The sequence below is a fragment of the Podarcis tiliguerta genome, assembly GCF_965153285.1.
Source record: "Podarcis tiliguerta genome assembly, chromosome: 13".
NCBI classification, from domain to species: domain Eukaryota; kingdom Metazoa; phylum Chordata; class Lepidosauria; order Squamata; family Lacertidae; genus Podarcis; species Podarcis tiliguerta.
Window position 1 is genome coordinate 49,471,939 of NC_139546.1, and position 21,499 is coordinate 49,493,437.

Below are 21,499 nucleotides of genomic sequence, written 5' to 3' on the forward strand. Positions count from 1 at the left end.
ATTAGAGGATGGCAAGTGCGGCAGGAAGATTTGAAGACAATCCTAAACATTTCCGTGTCAAAACAAAACTATTTTTGCTTATTTGCAAATTATGGGTAGATATATTTTCAAAATGAGAGCAAGAAATGGATACCGAGGACAATATTGTTGTGATTTTCAAGTATGAAAGGTCGGGAAAGAGAAAGGCATATTTTGTTGATGAGCAGATAAGTTTGTTCGTCTCAAATTGGACCTAATATAAATGAGATTACAGTGGTAACTCGCAAGACGAATGCCTCGCAAGACAAAAAACTCGCAAGACGAAAGAGTTTTTTGTTTTTTGAGTTGCTTCGCAAGACGAAAACGTCTTGCGCCTTTTTCTTAAAACCGTCAATGCATTCCTATGGGAAACCGTCAATGCATTTCCTATGGGAAACCGTGCTTTGCAAGACGAAAAATTCACAAGACGAAAAAACTCACGGAACGAATTAATTTTGTCTTGCGAGGCACCACTGTACCTGTCAAAAGCAAGCTCATGCCTCTCACTGTATGCGTTCATAATTATCTGGGGGCATCCATGCTGTCAGACTGCCTGTGCCAGAGAGGTGGGAAGCAGAAAACTTGCTCGCACCCCTGAACTAGACTAGCAGCTGACCGTTCAGAAACTGGACCCGAGTTTTGGTTTCCCTGTTCCCTCCCCATTCCTTTCCTCCTGTGTGTCGTGTTCTCCCCCCCTATCGTAATCCTGCAGGCAGGGGCTGCCTTGTTACCTACTGCCTTGGGCTGTATGTTAGGTGTTCTGAAGAGGAGTTTGGATTTGATTTCCCGCCTTTCACTCCCTTTTAAGGAGTCTCAAAGCGGCTCACATTCTCCTTTCCCTTCCTCCCCCACAAAAAACACTCTGTGAGTGGGGCTGAGAGACTTCAGAGAAGTGTGACTGGCCCAAGGTCACCCAGCAGCTGCAGGTGGAGGAGCGGGGAATCGAACCCGGTTCACCAGATTACGAGTCCACTGCTCTTAACCACTACACCACACTGGGTAGCACAGGGAAGGGGTCTCCCTGGTGTCAACAGGCAGGGCGTTCCAGAGGGCAAGTGTGACTAGCCCAAGCAGCAGCCGCATGTGGAGGAGTGGGGAATCGAACCCGGTTCACCAGATTACGAGTCCACCGCTCTTAACCACCACACTGGCTCTGCAGACCTTTTCCGGCTGAAGAAAGGAGGGGGGTAGAGGTATACTCTAAATAAAACCACTCGATCAATCAAACAACTCAGCCAGTGGCGATCGCCGCAGCTCATGGCCTTACCTGGTGTGCGGCTTCCAGGCACTTTCATGTACAGCTGCACTGTGTTCATGCCCAGGATGGTGTGCCCCACGTGACTCAGCATGTTGCCCGTCGACGTGACCCGCATGAAAGCTGGCAACTTGAGGAGCTCCTGCAACTGCGGTTTCCACCTGTGGTGCATATCAGGGGAGAGCGGTCAGCTGCGATTCCTGCATCGCAGGGGGGTGAAATAGGTGGCCCTTCCACAATTCGACAGCTATTAAGATTAGTTTTGGGGAAACTACTTTCTAAATATTTGTCATAACACGGATATGTATCCGTTTACTGATTTTTTGCATTTATTCGCTGCCCTCCCCTGACCATTAGCTCCAGTCGTGACCGACTCTGGGGTTGCGGCGCTCATCTCGCTTTACTGGCCGAGGGAGCCGGCATACAGCTTCCGGGTCATGTGGCCAGCATGACTAAGCCGCTTCTGGCGAACCAGAGCAGCGCACGGAAACGCCGTTTACCTTCCCGCCAGAGTGGTACCTATTGATCTACTTGCACTTTGACGTGCTTTCGAACTGCTAGGTTGGCAGGAGCAGGGACCGAGCAACAGGAGCTCACCCCGTCGCGGGGATTCGAACCGCTGACCTTCTGATCGGCAAGTCCTAGGCTCTGTGGTTTAACCCACAGCGCCACCAGCGTCCCCTCCATCTCCCTTTTAAAACGAAAACACATCTTGCACATCTTGTTGTCCACTTGGGGGCAGCACTGAGAAGCAATCAGGTTTCCTTCTAGTGACAACAACCAAATAATAATAATAATAATGGGGTTGGGGTGGAGACTGGGGGGTGTGGTGGAGAGCTTCACCTGCAGTGACCAGTTATGACCACTGGATGGAAAGCAAAGAGCTCTGTCAAGGTGAGAAGGTGGCATACAATGCAATGGCAAAATACAGCAACGGGGAGGCAGCACGGAGCATCACAATAGAGGGGGGGAATAATTCCAGGCCATGGCTACAGAGGGGCAGCACTGAGAAATATTAAGTCTCCTGCCTGCAATGACAAAATATGCCACAGAGGGGCAGCAACGAGCAATGTTAAGTCTCCAGCTTGTAATGACAAATTATGGCCACAGAGGGGCAGCAACGAGCAATGTTAAGTCTCCTGGCTGCAATGGAAAATTATGGCCACAGAGGGGCAGCAACGAGCAATATTAAGACTACTGCCTGCAATGACAAATAATGGTCACAGAGGGGCAGCAAAGAGCAGTGTTCTCATGTCTGCAATGACAAATTATGGCCACAGTGGGGCAGCAACGAGCAATATTAAGTCTCCTGCCTGCAATGACAAATTATGGCCACAGAGGGGCAAGCAAAGAGCAATGGTCTAATGTCTGCAATGACCAATTATGGCCACAGAGGGGCAGCAACAAGCAAGGCTCTCATGTCTGCAATGACAAATTATGGCCAGAGGGGCAGCAACGAGCAATATTAAGTCTCCTGCCTGCAATGACAAACTATGGCCACAGAAGGGCAGCAACGAGCAATATTAAGTCTCCTGCCTGCAATGACAAATTATGGCCACAGAGGGGCAGCAACAAGCCACAAAAAACAAGGTCACTGAGAGAGCACAAGACTTTAAATCTCAGACTTGTGGGTTCGAGCCCCACGTTGGGCCCAAAGAATCTATGGTTCCACAATTCCATAAAACCACAACCCTCATTTTCTTGCAGTCAAAAGACACAAGGAAAAACAACCCTGGCCTTTCACAGTGAAAAGGCGGGGGTGGAGTTGGAGGCAGTTAAAGAGCAAAGCGGCAATTCTCACCGTTTGGCATCCGAGAGGTCAATGTTGGTCCCAAACTTGATAATCTGGTGCGGTTTCTGGTCAGGGTTGCTGCAAAAGGCAGAAAGGAAGAGTTATGATGCAGTAGGTGCAGAGAAGAGAGATGGGGGAGACTTGCCCCCCTCCCCACACCATGGCCCATCAAAACCCTCCACCTGGGCCCAAAGAAATAATAATAATTTACCTTTGAACTGCCCCTTCCCAAAAGTGTAAACCCCCCCCTGCCTTCTGTACCGCTCAGCCTTCAAAATTCACTCATAAAGCATTGCAGAGCGCTGGATGACGTAACCCGATTAAATCATTTTGGGGGTGCAGCTGCCTGGCAGACCCCGCCCCGCAACTCGCACCCTCTTTTATTTGCATTCAGTTTTGAACTGTTGCAAAGCCGTTCCTCCAGCAGAAATCCGACCCCCCCGCTCCCGGAAATGAACAAAAACAGCAAATACCACTGGAAACGCAAAGCAAGGCAAGAAAGGATGAGGCCTCCTACCTTGGGGGCGCCTCAGTGGTGCTGTCAGGCTCATCAGCTTCCTCGTCGTCCGTCTCCTTGTCTTCCTGCCTCAAGAGACAGAAAGGTCAGATCGGGAATCCCCCCAAAATATCCCACCCCGCCCAGGAAGAGGCATTCAATTCGGTCACCCTGTGAGAAGACTTTCAACTGCCAACCTTTACACTGCAGGAATGTGGAGACCCAGCCCAAAGGGTGGCTTCCTCCATCTCCCTAAGGCGAGGGCCGGCCCACCCTTAAGCCTCTGGGGCTTCCCTGAGCCGCCACCGGTCGCCTCGGGTAGCAGCAGCAAGGGGGCAGGCACCCCTTTCCGCTTTGCCTCAAGCGGTAAAATGCCTTGGGCCGGCTCTGGCGTTAGGGGCGGGGGGGAATGCCCCCGAGAGATGCCGCCGCCTGCCGCCTTCTCACCTGAAGGGACTCCTGGAAGGAGGCCGCTTGGTACTGCGCGTATTTGGCGATGGTGGTGTGCGAGCGGCTGCTCTCGCAAGGCCACACCTGCTTCGTCCCGGAGAGGTCCCAGTTTTCGTCTGAGGGCTGCTGGACCTGCGTGCGGACCTCGACGGCGTGCTCCCCGCTCGCGTCCACCAACGTCTTTGTGCTGAACAGGCCCAGGTCTGGGGGGGGGGGGGGGGAGCAGGTGTCATGGCGGAGCTTCGAGAGAATTCTGCCCCTCTGCCCCTCCCTGTTTGCTGGCATGTTTATGAAGTGAAGGTGCCTGGTTTGGGGCTGCCTAACCCAAGGCAAGACCCATGGGAATCGTGACCTCTTTTTCTTTTCACTGCCCCCCACAAGGAAAAAGCCCCCTGCTCCTGAACAACCAGATTGCAAGGCCTCACTCAGATACTCACTGCCTCACCAAGAGCACACATTCCATTTTGCGGACATCTTTTCCTTAAAAGTACAGCCGTACCTTGGTTTTCAAACAGCTTAGTTCTTGAACGTTTTGGCTCCTGAACGCCACAAATCCGGTTTGAGAACTAATTTTGGAACCCACACGCCCGAGGAAGCTTCTGATTGGCTGCAGGAGCTTCCTGCAGCCAATCAGAAGCCGTGCTTGGGTTGCCAAATGTTTTGGAAGTCAAACGGACTTCCGGAACAGATTCCGTTCGACTTCCGAGGTACGAATTTACACACTACCCGCTCAAAAATCTATCCGACCCTAAAGCCTCTGATTTCAAATACAGTCGGGTTGAAGTAGCTTTGGGATAAGAATTTTCAGGCTGTGCGCTGCGGCGACCCGGAAGTAACGGAGCACGTTACTTCTGGATTTCACTACTCGCGCATGCGCAGACAATCAAAATGACGTCACGCACATGCATGGAAGCGGCGAATTGCGACCCGCACACACACACACAGACGTGGGTTGCATTCGCTTCTGAATGCGAAGGAGCTCCAGAACGGATCCCGTTCACATCCAGAGGTACCACTGTACAGTACGATCACATCCTGCATGGGGGTTCGGTCCTGAGACTTCCATGGATACACAAAAACCCTGCATACGCTGTCCTGTGGTTGGTGGGGCAGGCAGGCCCAGAAAGCAAGGTGGAGAGCTGAAGACTTCTCTCCTCACCAGGTCCTCCCGCTTTAACCAGCGCAGAAAGAACTTTTATAATAATAATAATTTATTATTTGTACCCAGCCCATCTGGCTGGGTTTCTCCAGCCACTCTGGGCGGCTTCCAACAAAGATGAAAAATACACTAAAATGTCACATATTAAAAACTTCCCTGAACAGGGCTGCCTTCAGATGTCTTCTGAATGTCAGGTAGTTGTTTTTCTCTGATGGGAGGGTGTTCTACAGGGAGGGCGCCACTACCGAGAAGGCCCTCTGCCTGGTTCCCTGTAACTTGGCCTCTCGCAGTGAGGGAACCGCCAGAAGGCTCCCCGACGTAGAATCATATGAGTGGGAAGGGTCCTCTGCAAATGCTTGCATTCAGCTTGTGGAATTTCAACCAGCCAGCCTCCAAGCATGCGTGGTTGAAATTGTGCAAGTTAAATGCATGTATAGTGAGACTGAACCTACAAAACGCTGCAGAAGCAAACACACGCTTCTCCATTGGGAGAGCACAAGACTCGTGACCCCTCAATACGATACAATAATCTTTATTGTCAGTCTCACACAGAACAACGAAATTGAAAAAATCTACATCAGACATTCAAAAACCAACCAGCCTGCTATCCCAGCTATCCCAGCCTGGTTAACCCCCTAAAAACTCTGATACCCCATAATTAAATACAATATACTCCCACAGAGACTACCTTAAAGGTAAAGGTAAAGGGACCCCTGACCATTAGGTCCAGTCATGGCCGACTCTGGGGTTGCGGCACTCATCTCGCTTTACAGGCCGAGGGAGCCGGCATACAGCTTCCGGGTCATGTGGCCAGCAGGACTAAGCCGCTTCTGGCAAAACCAGAGGAGCGCACAGAAATGCTGTTTCCCTTCCCGCCAGAGCGGTACCTATTCATCTACTTGCACTTTGACGTGCTTTCGAACTGCTAGGTTGGCAGGAGCTGGGACAGAGCAACGGGAGCTCACCCCGTTGCGGGGATTCGAACCACTGACCTTCTGACCGGCAAGCACTGCGTTTAAAACCAAAATCGCATTTGGATAAAAACTGGCAGCTAGTCCTAGCCTTTATAACCCTGTCCCTTCTTCCAGAAGGCAGAAGCTGAAAGAGATCATTTCTGGGGTGCGCACTATCCTGCGCTATCTCTGCAGCTTTCTTATGGAACCTGGAAGTGTAGATTTGATCCAAGGTGGGAAGAGTGCACCCAATTATTCTCTCCGCAGTCTTCACAACCCTGGAGAGAGTTGTTTTTCCCCTGACCGTGCAGCTCCCAACACACAGACCATAAGTTAACACACTCTCCACAGTACAATGGTAGAATGCCTTGGGGTCGTGGGTTTGAGCCCCTTGTTGAGCAAACGAGTCCTGCATTGCAGGGGGTTGGACTAGATGACCCTTGAGGTCCCTTCCAACTCTACTTCCAACTCAGGCTCCCCTCCGCAGAGCCTCAGCCTCTGACCCAGGCTCTCTTTGGCCCCCACCCCCAAACCCACAGAGGGCAGGATACTCACTGAGGCGGAGGGATCCGGCCAGGCCCCGGATGACGGTGATGGGGTTCTTGGGGTCAGTGCAGAACTGCAGGAGGACCAGAGAGAAAGCATCCCTCTTGCTCTCCAACTGAAGAGGAAAGAGGAGACCCGTTAGAGGCCAAGATGCCAGTTTGGGTCCCCACCCCCCACCCCACCCCAAAAGCAAAAGCCTAAGGCACCCCCAGAAACAGAGCCAGCAGAACAACAACAACAACAAGGCAGCATCTCCTAGTTTGGACCAGAGGTCCACTCAGATAAACCCACTGCTAAGGATCAACAGAACAGCCTAGTCCAGGCCACTGGGCCTAAGTCTGCACAGTTCCCCGCCCCCAGGTTAGACTAATGTTGCTCCAGCGTCCCCCATCTTCAACCAGAAACTCCCCCCGCCCTTAGATCCAGTGGTGGGTGCTCTTTCACTGGTCAACGGTGGTCTCCACTTTTGGAGTTGTTTGCAAGACGGGATATTGCACAGCGGCTTGGCTCTGCCTCCACAGTCGGAAGCAGTGATGGTTTTGGATAGAAGTTCCTGGAAACCGCAGGAGGGGAGAGTTGCTCTTGTCCCTGAGTTCTGCTTGAGGGTTTCCGCTTGAGGCATCTGGTGGGCCACTGGGAGAACAGGATCCAGGACTACTGAGGGGCCACCCGACTGACCCATCAAGCTTTCCTTACGTCCTTAAGTTCTCCAGGTCATTTAAGAATGAGCAGGAAGGACACAGTGGGCAGAGAGTTTGCGGAGTTAAGACTCTCCTTTTAGATATAATTTTTTTCCTCCCCTCCACTGTGGAGTTCCAAGCGGACCTGAGAAGAATCCCCAGAGAACGGAGGAAGACGTCTTATCTGTGCAGCTGCGGGAGGAATCCGGGATGATAAAAAGAGCTGGTTGCAGTTCCGTGTGGGAAACAGCCGAGCAAAAAAGCTGCAGGGTGCAGCCCATCACTCCAAAGGAGCCAGGGGGAAGACTTTTACTCTGCTTTCCATAAAATCAAGACAAGTAGCCAAACAGCGCCCCTTAGGATGAAGAAATGGGAGGCAGGGAAGTCTTGCTCCAAAGAATGCCAGGAGATGGTTCTGGGGGGCCGTTTTGCAGTCTGGAGACAGTGTGGGGAGGAAGGAGGTGCTGGAGGTGGGGAAAACCTCGAGCCACCCCCCCCCAAAATGTCTTCTTTGGAGGAGACACGTCGTGGGGCGGAAGGCGAGCAAGGAGCTCCACCGGTCGAAGCTGGGCATCCATATTGCCTTGGGTTTCCAGGCAGATTCCAGGTCCAGGGTTTCAAAAATCTCATCTTCTGGGATGCTGAGCTAAGCTAAGAGCAGTCACAAGGCCGTTAAACTAATGGTGCAACTTGTTGAGAGAGGGGAGGGGGGAGGGAGGGAGGGGGGACAGAGACTTTTGGGGAATGGCCCCCAATCCCCAAACACAACCAAAATGGAAGATCGAGGGAGGAATTAAAAAGACAGTGGAACCATGCGTTGGAGAAAGATCAAGGTGGAGGGAAAGAAAAGACCTCTTTCAATGCCTCTTTCCACGCAGGAGGGCCGGAACCACACAGGGGACGTGCAAGAGAATCTAATTGGTGAACGGGAACTGGATTAAACCCTGGCTAAGCAGAAACTGCAGCTCTCTGCAACGTCAGCTCAAAGCACAGCAGAACGGGATTGGGGACACCAGCAGAACTTTGTCCTAAGAGATGCTGCCCCACCATGAAAGGACTGACTCAAAGCGGACTGACTCCCAGCCCAGAAGCTTCATTTTGGACCAAGAAATCTGGGCGCCAGGAAGTTCGGCATTGGGGAGGGGAGCATGTGCCCCAAGTGGGGCTGAGGACATTCCCCGAGTAACGAGGGGGCAGCGTGGATGATCTTCGCGACCTCGAGACGCAGGACGCAGTGGAAGGGCAGGCTTCGTCGGGCAATGGAAAACTTGACTCTGAACCATGGTACCCAAGAGAGAATTGGGCCACGGTTTGGACTGGCTGATTCAGTCATCCCAGAACCCTGTAGCTTTTTGCTACGGAATAAATCAGTTGGGCATAAATTGAGAGGCACATTAAAAAGGGGACGGGCGCTCTAAAAGGAACACACAGAAAACGAAGGGAGTTTTGCTCCAAAACAGCCAAGGACGAAGTATCCAAGGGAAACAGCGGGGAACGATAAGCAACAGTGTTTTGGTGTGGGAACGCGGATTTTCAAATAATAAAATCCACGGTCGTCATAATAGGTGTCTGGTTGGATGCGCTTGCATTCCAGAGGGCCAGAGGAACGAGATAAGGAAAGGCCGGCTGAAGGTTGAAAGGAGGTGAAAGGTACAGTGAGCTGGGAGACAGAACCTGATTAAGCCAAGGATGGAGCCCAGGAGATAAGGGGAGAGGCCTGGGAGGAAGAGCAGGCAGAGGGCCAAGAGATGGAGGAGGCCTCGCAAGACGACCTTCCCTCCCCCCTCCTTTCTCGATCCAGGAAATCCAGCGCTGAGAGAAGCCCTCTGACTCGCCAGGAACTACACCTCCCACCATCGCTAGCCATCGGCCACGCCTGCTGGTGGAGGGAGGCTGATGGGAGTTGTAGTTCGGAATCAACCCAGAGGGCTGAAGCTTGCCAGCACAGGGCTTACAGCCCCCTTGCAATGGGGGGCTGTCTGGTCCCCCAAGAAAGAAGATTCCACCTAAACATTAGGAAGAACTTCCTGACAGTAAGAGCTGTTTGACAGTGGAATTTGCTGCCAAGGAGTGTGGTGGAGTCTCCTTCTTTGGAGGTCTTTAAGCAGAGGCTTGACAACCATATGTCAGGAGTGCTCTGATGGTGTTTCCTGCTTGGCAGGGGGTTGGACTCAATGGCCCTTGGGGTCTCTTCCAACTCTATGATTCTATTCTAAGCCAGGGGGAAGCCCACCCGCTAGGGCTGGGCAATATCAGCTTTCCAACACCGCGGTGTATTGCCAGCCCAACATCGCGGTTTGGCGACAGACCACAACGTTGAGAAAACGACACATCTGCCTCTGCCCGCGAGGCGCCGGGCGAAACTGCCCCAGCTCTCACCTCCAGAGCCCAGGCGGTTTCAACCCTGGAACAGTGCAGGCTGCCTTGCGCCGCTCAGCTGGGTGGGGAGGAAGGTTGAGCCGTTTCACGGAGCCCCCACCCTGCAGCTGGCTTGTGGGAGCCAGCGCGGGGCTGGGGGCTCCTTTCACTGCTTGGCTGAGGAGAGGGCAGCTGCACACTCCTCCATTGAGCAGTTTAAAGATGCAGAGGGAGGAACGAGCTGTTTCGGCGCCTCGCCAATGCAGTTTGTTTCTCCCTCTGCGTCGTACGAGGGCAGAGCGGAATGGTAGCTTCGCTCAGTGGTTATCGCTGGTGAAACCGGTGCCACTCCTGAGTCCCTCTGCTAGCAGCACCCTTTTTGCGATACAATACAATAATCTTTATTGTCATTGTCCCATAGGTAAAGTAAAGGTACCCCTGCCCGTACGGGCCAGTCTTGACAGACTCTAGGGTGCGCTCATCTCACTCAAGAGGCCGGGAGCCAGCGCTGTCCGCAGACACTTCCGGGTAACGTGGCCAGCGTGACGAAGCTACTCTGGCGAGCCAGAGCCGCACACGGAAACGCCGTTTACCTTCCCGCTAGTAAGCGGTCCCTATTTATCTACTTGCACCCAGGGGTGCTTTCGAACTGCTAGGTTGGCAGGCGCTGGGACCGAACAGCGGGAGCGCACCCCGCCGCGGGGATTCGAACCACCGACCTTTCGATCGGCAAGCCCTAGGCACTGAGGCTTTAACCCACAGCGCCACCTGCGTCCCCGTCATTGTCCCATACAGAACAACAAAATTGAAAAATCTACTAAGACATTCAAAAAACCAACAAGCCTGCTATCCCAGCTATCCCAACCTGGTTAGCCCCTAAAAACTCTGATACCCCATTTTTAAATAGAATATTTAATGTTGCTAGCAGAGGGACTCAGGAGCAGCGCCGGTTTCACCAGCGATATACAGTGGACCCTCTGGATACGAACTTAATTCATCCCAGGGGTCCGTACTTACCCCGAATCCTATCGCGCCGCTTATACACGCGGTGCGATAGAGAGCTTCTGCGCATGCGCAAAGAGTGCTTCTCCGCATATGTGCACGGCAAAACCTGGAAGTATACACTTCCGGGTTTGCAACCCGAAATTACGTTAGCCGAGCTACCATTGTACCGCTGAATGAAGCCGACGTCGCAATCTGCTCCTCATACGCTCTAAGCAAGATCCTACCTGCACAAGGCAGGGCCAGCTCAAGGCATTTTGCTGCCTGAGGCAGCTGCATCCCCCGGACAAACGATAGGGCCGGGATAGAGGGCTGAAGGCACCGAGGTTTCAATTAGCCAACGGTGAGAGGAAAGGCATTGCAGTGGATGTGTGTGGCTGCTTCCAGCCAAGGGTCAAGGCCAGGCAAGCGAAAATAATCCAGGTGCCTTATCTCCCTCCCTATCTAGGGACAAGAAGGAAGAAGAAGCCGCTGAACCCAGGAGGTGGATCCGACTGGCAGAACGAGAGAGGGCAGAGGACAAGGTTTCCCAAAGGGACTGCCACACCCCTTAGGCCTTGGGGGATTAAAGGGAGAGAAAGGGTGCAAAATTTCCCCTCTGGACACAGACTCTGGGAGGCAGGCAACTTAATGGGCAGGCAGAACAACTGATTGATCTATCCATCGACAAATAGATAGGCAGGCACTAGGAAGGAGCTCGCAGAACGGCCTGAAAAGTTAAATTTAAAAGGCCAGTCCTCTTTGGGGTACACACTGCTATGGTCAAAGGGCCATCCTAAAAGAGAAAGATCAGAGCTGTTTAGAAAGAGGGGGAAATGGTGTTTTCTAAAGGTGGATGCTGTCGTAGCAAGATTAAGAATACGCCTCACTTGTTTATTAAGTAAACAAATGGATTTATTTAAGGGCCTAACAGAGAAGTTGGTGATGAGCTCATTAGGTGGGGAAGGGCGATATCTATTTATTTCTAACGGCCAACAGCTGCCTTTGACGTGGAGAAAGTAACCTTGGAAGCATTGCAAAAAGGAGGAGAAAGAATAATCAAGTGGTCCCTTGGTTCTCAAACTCCTTGGTACTCAAACAACTTACAACCCACACACTGCAAACCCGGAAGTAAGTGTTCCAGTTTGCGAAATTTTTTCGGAAGCCGAACGAGCTCCGTTTTGAGTGCCACACTTCCGTTTTGAGTGTTACACTGAGGTCTGTCTGTCTTTCTTATTTATTTTACACTTTTGGTTTTGCGTCTCTTTTTTTGTGACCGTGTGGAACACAGTTCAGCTACTGATTGATTGATTGATTGTGTGTCTGCAGTACTGTTTATTGCTTTCATTTTATGGATCAACGGCCTCATTAGACAGCAAAATTCATGTTAACTTGCTGCTTTAGGGGTTGTTTTTAAAAGTCTGGAACGGATTGATCCGTTTTGCATTACTTCCTATGGGAAAGCGCGCCTTGGTTTTGGAACTCGCTTTGGTTTTGGAACGGACTTCCGGAACGGATTAAGCTTGAGAACCAAGGTACCATTGCACAGTAATAATAAAAAAAAACCAAGTCAAAAACAGGAGGTGGTTAAGGAGTGTGGGATGGGAGTAGAATGAGCACATCTGTTTGGGGGGAAATTGGGGAGGGGGGGAACACAGATCAACAAGCATAGCCCCTCCTTCGCGGCCGACATCCCCAGTCCTCCCCAGACTCTATTCAGCCCCACTCCCTGGGCTGGGTGACCCAGCCACTCTGGAAGCACCCATCTATCACCCCTAGGTCGGTGGGGGGTGTCAGTGGACGCAGGGGGCATCACCCCCATGCCCTTCAGGGAAATCGCACCACGGAGGGGCGGATTCTGCAGGTGGAATTGCAGTAAGTCGCTCCTTGCTGCTCCAGTGCAGCCGTAGGAAAGCCATGCCCGGCTCCCTCTGACCTCCTGGAATTTCAGAGGGGAGGTTAACTCCCCTCTGAAGCCATGAGGGATAGAACCTTGTGATGTTGCTTGCACGTCGTCATGAATTCGAATCCGGCGCTGGTGCAGCACCATTTATCGACGCCCCTTCCCCCCCCTTCATCCATCTCAGACAGGCCCAACAAAATTCTCCCTTTGCCCTCTCCCCGTCACCCCGCAAAACTGGGACTCACGTATATGCTGGGGGTCGGGGGGTTGAGCTTTTCCCGCGGGAGCTTTTCGTCCACGTTGATCTGAGGTTTGACCGAGTGGCTGGGAAGCAAGTAAGACTCCTTAAACTTCCCTTTCACCTTGGCATGCCTGGAAGAAGGATGAGGGAAGCAGGAGCGTCAGCGGTGGATAATAATAATAATAATAATAATAATAATAATAATAATAATATAGTTTATTATTTATACCCCACCCATCTGGCTGGGTTTTCCCAGCCACTCTGGGTGGCTCCCAACAGAATATTTTGATACAACATCAAACATTAAAAACTTCCCTAAACTTAGACGCCTTCTAAAAGTCAGATAGTTGTTTATTTCCTTCACATCTGGCGGGAGGGCGTTCCACAGGGAGGGCGCCACCACCAAGAAGGCCCTCTGCCTGGTTCCCTGTAACTTCACTCCTCGCAGTGAGGGAACCGCCAGAAGGCCCTCAGGGTCTGGGCTGGACGATGGGGGTGGAGACGCTCCTTCAGGTCTACTGGGCCTTTGAGGCCATTTAGGGCTTTAAAGGTCAGCACCAACACTTTGAATTGTGCTCGGAAACGTACTGGGAGCCAGTGCAGATCTCTCAGAACCGGTGTTATGTGGTCCCGGCGGCCAGTCCCAGACACCAGTCTAGCTGCCACATTCTGGATTAATTGTAGTTTCCAGGTCACCTTCAAAGGTAGCCCCACGTAGAGAACATTGCAGTAGTCCAAGCGGGAGATAACCAGAGCATACACCACTCTGGCAAGACAGTCCGCAGGCAGATAGGGTCTCATCCTGCGTACCAGATGGAGCTGATAAACAGCTGCCCTGGACACAGAGTTGACCTACGCCTCCATGGACAGCTGTGAGTCCAAAATGACTCCCAGGCTGCGCACTTGGTCCTTCAGGGGCACAGTTGCCCCATTCAGGACCAGGGAGTCCTCCACACCTGCCCGCCCCCTGTCCCCCCAAAACAGTACTTCTGTCTTGTCAGGATTCAACCTCAATCTGTTAGCCACCATCCATCCTCCAACCGCCTCCAGACACTCACACAGGACCTTCACCGCCTTCACTGGTTCTGATTTGAAAGAGAGGTAGAGCTGGGTATCATCCGCATATTGATGGACACCCAACCCAAAACCCCCAAACTGCCCAGAGAAAAGGGGCTGTGGAGAGTCTGTGGGCAACAGCTCCTTCCGTCTGCCTTTCAAATTCCAAAAATGAGGGGTGCAAAAAAGTTGCCACGTGACTTGGGAATTCAAAAGATATATCGGTTAATATGATTTAGTTTTGCTTGGCCAGTAAAATTACAGAAAAATAAATGAAAATGATCGCCAAGTACTTACAGTTATTATTATTAGGCATTTTCAGAGGGTAAAATTAAAATTCTTCAGCTCCCCAAAAGGACTTTACGTACTTCTTCATCAAACGTACACTTGACAAGCTAAATGTTGCCCAGCCCCAGAAATAATAGTAAGTATAAAATCCTCAAGACTCCAAAAAGACCCCTCACTGAAGAAATTTTCCAAAAACTCCCCTCTAAAATGGCACGCCTTACTGGTGGATCAGCCCTTTCCCCGTGAACCATCCCAGGAGGCCTCGTAAATTCAAGCACTTAGCAAGCCCATCATATTTATCTATTCTATTTTATAAAAAAATACTGATGCTAGCAGTATAATTGTAAATATACATGCGTGTACCAAAGAAGAGTTCGCAGCACTGGAAACACAAAACTCTGCCACAAAACCTGTTGCCTCCACTCCAGACCTATCTACCTGCCCCCCAAAAAACTCTAGATTCTATTCCCGCTCCCTGCTCCCTGCAGAGACCCCACAAATTAGTCAAGGCCGGTTGGTGGCACCCCTAGACGAGAAAGGTGCCCTAGACCATGTGCAAAGGGACGGCCTCAAACCAGAGGACCCCCCTGCAGCCACGTTGGGCTTAAGAGGGCACAATATTGCGTTTACCTATCTGGCAAAGTTTCGCCTCCTGGAGGGGACGTGGGAAGGGGCAACCCGTGCCCCCTGGGGCAGGGGAGGGGTGGCTTTTGGCCCCCATTTCTGTGGGGCCCTGCGTCCCACTCAGAGTCTTCCCTTTCCTCCGCTTCAAACCCCAAGGCCTCCTTGCCTCCCTCCGGCTGCCAAGGCCCTTATCTGGGCTGACCCTTGCCCCCAAGCCTGCCCCGGGAGTTTGCAAAGAGCAGCGGAGCTACTTTTCTGGAGAAAAAAAGAAAGAAGACAGACCAAGCCCTCCGGGAGCAGAACTTTTCGGGGAAGCCGTCCGGCAGGCAACGCGCTCCGACACCCTCCATTCCGCACAGCTGCCTCCGTTATCAGCTCTGCCTTACTCCTCCTCCTCCAGTCTCCCATAGGGCTCCCTCTGCCCTAGAGAGACAATATACCCCTCCCATTTGTGATATCTGCAACCGGGATATCTGCAGCCACCTTCGCTCCAAACCAACCACGCTGCCGAGAGTTTTGAAAGAGTTTCGAAAGGGCTTCCGAGCTCTCGAGCCGTGCTGCAAATTGGTTTGCTCATTCAGTCCGCACCCGGCCCTTTCTCCAAAGACCCCCACCCCCGGCAATTGAGCCCAGCGTGGGGGAAGCGGAGGGGTGCAGGAGGGAGGAGGCCAGAGTGGGGACGCTGAGCGCCGCTCCTCTCTCTGCTGCACACCAGGTGTGCTCTTAAAAACTGCCCGTGGCGTGCCCTGATTTGCAAGTGCTCTAGGGCTGGCCAGGTTCAAAGGAACAGGTCTCCCAGGTATCTTAGGGGCAGGGCCGCAGCCCCGTTGGCAGAGCGTCTGCCTCGCAGGCGGAAAATTCCAGGTGCAATTCCGGCTGCTGAGTTTCCGGGCCCAATTCAAAGTGCTGGTGTCATAAAGCTCAGGGCCGTAATACTGCAAGGACACATACGGACCGACCCCGACCCTGAGATCATTGCGCAAGCCCCTTCTTTGTGTGCCCCCTGCACGAGAGGTCCAGAGGGTGGCAACAGGAGAACGGGGCCTTTTCTGCTGTGGCTCCTCTGCCCAGAGAGGCTCACCTGGCACTGGCTTTACAGTTATACCTTGGGTTGTGAATGTGATCCGTGCAGAAGGCACGTTCGCAACCCACAGCGTTCTCAGCCTGAAGCGCTGTGTCTGCGCATGCATGTGAGGTCATTTTGCGTTTCTGTGCATGCGCTGAAACCCAGAAGTAACACATTCCGATACTTCTGGGTTCAGCGCAGTCCGCAACCTGAAAACGCGCAACCCGCAGCGTTCGTACCTCGGGTTACATACGCTTCAGGTTACAGACTCCGCTAACCCAGAAATAGTAAAGGTAAAGGGGCCCCTGACCATTAGGTCCAGTCATGGCCAACTCTGGGGTTGCGGCACTCATCTCGCTTTACTGGCCGAGGGAGCAGGCGTACAGCTTCCGGGTCATGTGGCCAGCATGACTAAGCCGCCTCTGGCGAACCAGAGCAGCGCACGGAAACGCCGTTTACCTTCCCGCTGGAGCGGTACCTATTTATCTACTTGCACTTTGACGTGCTTTCGAACTGCTAGGTTGGGAGGAGCAGGGACCGAGCAACGGGAGCTCACCCCGTCGTGGGGATTCGAACCGCCGACCTTCTGATCGGCAAGTCCTAGGCTCTGTGGTTTAACGCACAGCGCCACCCGCGTCCCTTAGCCAGAAATATTACCTCAGGTTAAAAACTTTGCTTCAGGATGAGAACAGAAATCATGCGGCGGCGGCAGGAGGCCCCATTAGCTAAAGTGGTGCTTCAGGTTAAGAACAGTTTCAGGTTAAGAACGGACCTCCAGAACGAATTAAGTACTTAACCCGAGGTACCACTGTACAGGGCTTTAGGCACCAGTCAAAAACGTTCCCCTTCACCCAGCCCTTCAGCCATTAAATCTACGGCCTGTTCAATGTGGGAGGGGCGCAGTTACTATGATTATTATATTAACATGCTGTGTGTTGTGTTTTTGTTATTACACTGCATGAATTATGTTCCTGCTGTTGCGCACTGCCCTGGGATCTTTGGATAAAGGTGGTATATAAATTGGGGGCCACTGTCCCTCAGACCTTGTGGGGGGCCAGACTACATTTAGGGGGGAATGAACGAATTCCTGTGCCCCACAAATAACCCAGAGATGCATTTTAAATAAAAGGACACATTCTACTCATATAAAAACACACTGATTCCCGGACCGTCCACAGGCCGGATTTAGAAGGCAATTGGGCCGGCTCTGGCTCCCAGGGCCTTAGTTTGCCTACCCATGCTTTAGGACAGCCTTTCTCAACCTGTGGGTCCCCAGATGTTGTTGGACTACAACTCCCATCACCCCTAGCTAGCAAGGCCAGAGCTCAGGGATGATGGGAGTTGTAGTCCTACAACATTCCCACAGGTTGAGAACCGCTGCTTTAGGAGGACGCTCCCTGTGTACCTCTATGCCATGCCTGGCTTGACCCACACCCACTCAAACCCATTCCTTGGCTGACTGCCCCCTGCCACTCAACCCACTTCCCAAACCCCAGTGGGCATCTTTTCCCCGGCCACAGGGTCCTGGAGTTGGCCACACAACCTTGGCAAGTTTGAGGATGAAACCGCAAGAGGCCATTCCCAAAAGCAAGGGGGCAAAACACACCAGAGGAGGCCCACCCCCAAGAAGAAGGCCTTTTCCCAACATCAAAACAACCAAGGTGCTTCGCTTTCAAATAAGGGACAAGTTTCTAGCCCTCATACGTGCTAAGCATGTGGGCCCTGCCTAAAATAATTTGGGAAGCTAGCAAGCGGCAGCTATGTCAGGTTCCAAACAATGAGGGTGCGGAATCAGTGCAGCTCAGCCAGAATTCTGCCCCAAAATTTATTTATTTTTAAAAAAAATGCAGGATAGAATAAGAGAGATTCCAGGCCGTATGGGACTCAGAAAATCCAGCCCCTCCTGTTTGCCCAAGTAAAAAACAGTAAAGGTAAAGGACCCCTGGACCATTAAGTCCTGTCAAATGCGACTATGGGGTTGCGGCGCTCATCTCGTTTTCAGGCTGAGGGAGCCAGCTTGTGTCCACAGACAGCTTTCCGGGTCATGCGGCCAGCATGACTAAACTGCTTCTGGCGCAACGGGACACCGTGATAGAAACCAGAGCGCACAGAAACGCCGTTTAACTTCCCGCTGGAGCGGTACCTCTTTATCTACTTGCACTGGTGTGCTTTCGAACTGCTAGGTTGGCAGGAGCTGGGATGGAGCAATGAGAGCTCACCCTGTTGTGGGGATTCGAACCGCCGACCTTCTGATCGGCAAGCCCAAGAGGCTCAGTGGTTTAGACCACAGCGTTCTCATTCAAGCTGGGTGGCTAGGAGCCTGCAGCCTTCCGGGTGACGCCAGACAACAGCTCCCATCATTCCCTACTGGCTGCTGGGAGTTGTAGTACAAAACAAGCTCTTTTTGTGCCAGATTCGCTTGGGTCATCTGGCAGGCAAAAAGCTTCCAAGCTCTCTGCCTTGATTTGGCAAGGCGTTCTCAGCACACCAGGAGCCTAGGGATGCTCACGAGCGAGAGATCTCAGAAAAGCCTGCGAGAGACACCCCAGAGCAGTGCGCTGATGTGCTGTGCTTTGATACCAGGAGCAGAACGTAAAGAGGGAGCAGGGATTATTGGTTTGTTGTTCACAGTGATCCATGCGACGGTCACCTCCAGGTTTGACTACCGTATTTCGCTCTACGCGGGGCTGCCCTTGAAGCTGTCCCAGAAACTTCAGCGGGTGCAGAATGCTGCAGCGAGGCTCCTCACGGGGTCTCTGCCATGGGAGCATGTTCACCCAGTGCTTTACCAGTTGCACTGGCTCCCGGTGGAGTACATTGGTCAGGTTCAAAGTGCTGGTTTTGACCTTTAAAGCCCTTCACGGCCTAGGACCCTCATACCTACGGGACCACCTCTCCTGGTATGCCCCACGGAGGACCTTAAGGTCCATATATAGCAACACCCTAGAGGTCCCGGGCCCTAAGGAAGTCAGATTATCTTCAACCAGAGCCAGGGCCTTTTCAGCTCTGGCTCCGGCCTGGTGGAACGCTCTGCCTCATGAGACCAGGGCCCTGCAGGATCTGATTTCTTTCCGCAGGGCCTGTAAGACAGAGTTGTTCCGCCTGGCCTTTGGCTTGGAGCCAATTTGATTCCCTCCCCCTCTTTCTTTTTTCTTTTCTTTTCTCCTGCAATGAGGCTACATTTTAATATTTTCATGTTTCAATATTTTGATGTTGTATTTTAATTTCGTTTTTAAGTTGTATTCATTCAACTTGTTCTTATTATTGCTTGTTAGCCGGCCTAAGCCTGGCCTTGGCTGGGGAGGGCGGGGTATAAACAAAAATTATTATTATTATCTTTCTGCTATACATTTTGTTGTTTTTACATTGCGATTTTACGTTGTGAACTGCCCCAAGATCTACGGGCGGAGCGCGGCATGCAGATTTAATAAATAAAATTAAAAAACAAGGCAGCCACTCACTTGCTGGCCCGCACCACTTCGGCCGCCGAATGGTTGATGGTGAGCTCGCCCAGGGGGATCCTGCGCTCCTCCACCTCGGAGGCGATGAAGGTCTCCTTGTCTCCGCTCTCCACCTTGATCAGCCGGATCTTCAGCTCCTTGGGCGGCCCTTCTGTGAACGAGCGCAGCTTCAGCAGGTCGGCCGAGCACACCACCGTGGAGCCTGTGCCGACAGCCCCTTCCTCCTTCTTGCCGGGGGGCAGCCGGCGCTCGGGCTGCGGGGTGGCCGGGGGAGGCGGGGGCGGCTTGGCGCCGTTCTCCCGCGCCTGGCTTTCCGAGCTCTGCACGTCGAGGCTGCCCAGGATCTGACGGTTCTTCTCTTTGTGGGCCTTGCCTTCCCGGTGCCGCCGCGAGCCGTCCTTGCTGGAACGGCGGTGCCTCCGGTGCTCCCGGTCCCGCTTCCGGGACTCGTCCTTGGGGCGTTGGGCGGGAGCCGGAGGAGGGGGTGGCGGGGGCGGCAGCGTCGCAGGAGAGGGAAGGGGAGCGGGAGGGGGTGGGATGGGGGGCGGCGTGGCCGGAGAAACGGGGCTCTTTTCCCTCTCTGCTCGCTCCACCAAGGTCTCGCAGGCCCGGCTGATTTCCTCCAGCACCTCTGACTCCGTCTTGATGGGCCGGGGGGCGGGTGGAGGGGGTGGAGAGCTGGCCGCCTGCTCCCCCATCGCTCCCGCGGCCCAGCCTTGGCTTGAGGTAGAGAAGTGGGGCGTGGCCCCCGGGCTGGCGCCGGCCGGAGAAGCGATCTTAGCACCTGGGGGTGTCAGCGGCTTGGGTCGGTAGGAGTGCTTCTGCCCTTCCAGCATGTTGGCCAACGACTTGAGCAGGGAGGCCGTGCTGTGGTGGGGGAATTTGCCCGCCCCGCCGGCGGTGGCGGCAGCCGCCTGGGGCCGCTCTTCTGGGTCCCGCTTGCCGTAGCGGTACAGGCAGGGCGGCTCCGGCGGGTCCTGCCCCGGCGGCTTGGGGTAGTCGAAGGAGGCATTGGACGGGGCGGGGGGCTTTGGTCTGGCCAAAGGCGGGGGGCTGGGGAGCAGCGGGGCAGGCGGCGGGGGCGGCGGAAAACTCTCCTCGCGCTCCTCCTCCCCGCGCAGGATCGATTCGTCCAGCATCTTCATGATATTCGCCAGGCCATCTGGCAGGATCTTGGAGAACTCAGGGGGCTCTTCGAATTGGTCCTCCAGCTGGGGGCTGGCGAAGCCAAAGAGCCTTTCGTGTGTGGGCTCCGCCGCGGGGGGCGCTGCCGAGGGCTCCGGCGTCTTTGGATAGGAGGCCCGGGGCAGTGGCGGGGGCGGCGGGGGCAGCGTTGGCGGCTGAGGGGGGCTCTCCGGGGACCCGAAGGTTCCTGAGGTAATCGTGGGGCTCTCCGGGGCCGAGGCCCTGGCGCCGCCGGAGCCCTTCTCCTCCTGGGTGCTCTCTGGCATCCAGTAGTCAGCGGCTGCCGGGGTGGGTTCGGGGCTGGCTGATCTTTGGGGGCTGGCCTTCTCCTCAGCCCCTTCTCCGGGGAGTGAGAAGGGCCCTTTCTGGCTGCTGGCGTTGGAATCCTGGAAGCTGTGCCCCGAGTCGCAGGCCCCGAGAGGGGAAGCGTCCCCCCGTGGCGGCGGCGGCTCCCCGCACCCAAACAGAATATCCCCCAGGGGGTCGCTGCTGGCTTTTGCTTCCACTCCTTTGCTGCCGAACGCCGGGCCCTTCAGCCAGGGCAAGGGGGGTGCTGGCGGAGGAGCAGAGGGGGCAAGGGGCGGGGGCAGAGGGGGCGGGGGTGGTGGGCACTGCGGAGCTGTGGGTGCCCGTGCAACTGCTGGTGGAGGCCCCCTGGCGATGGGCGGAGGAGGAGGCATGCGAGAGCAGGGCAGGTTGCGAGGGGCAAGGCAAGGAGCTGGCCGGGGCGGCGGTGGCGGCTGCTGCTGCTGCGACTGCTGCAAGGGGGCTTTGCGGCCCCCGTTCTCCTGGGCGGAACTGGATGGCTCCAATGCCGGCGTTTGGTAATGGTCGGAACCCTGCGGGATGGACAGAAAGAAGAGCCAATCAGAAGGGATTGTCCTCCCCACCTCCCAGGCCTATGGCTCCCTCCTTCACCCCACGAGAGAGCAGGTTTGTTCACACACTGTCCGCCCGCCAACGGACTCAGGGTCCTGCCGTTCTGCT

The 21,499-nt window shown here is 53.9% G+C and overlaps 1 protein-coding gene across 9 annotated transcripts in view; it reads right to left on the reverse strand.

Annotated features, from left to right (window-relative positions):
• The window catches only part of KDM6B (lysine demethylase 6B), a 100,227-nt gene that overhangs the window by 10,732 nt on the left and 67,996 nt on the right, over positions 1-21,499 (reverse strand). For all 9 annotated transcript variants that reach the window (XM_083410020.1, XM_083410019.1, XM_083410015.1 and 6 more), the window contains 7 exons: positions 19,328-21,351; positions 12,837-12,963; positions 6,679-6,784; positions 4,009-4,214; positions 3,583-3,647; positions 3,075-3,143; positions 1,286-1,434 (listed from right to left, as the gene is read on the reverse strand). In XM_083410020.1, coding sequence (XP_083266146.1) covers positions 1,286-1,434; positions 3,075-3,143; positions 3,583-3,647; positions 4,009-4,214; positions 6,679-6,784; positions 12,837-12,963; positions 19,328-21,351 — 2,746 coding nt within the window. The remainder of the gene's footprint in view (positions 1-1,285; positions 1,435-3,074; positions 3,144-3,582; positions 3,648-4,008; positions 4,215-6,678; positions 6,785-12,836; positions 12,964-19,327; positions 21,352-21,499) is intronic.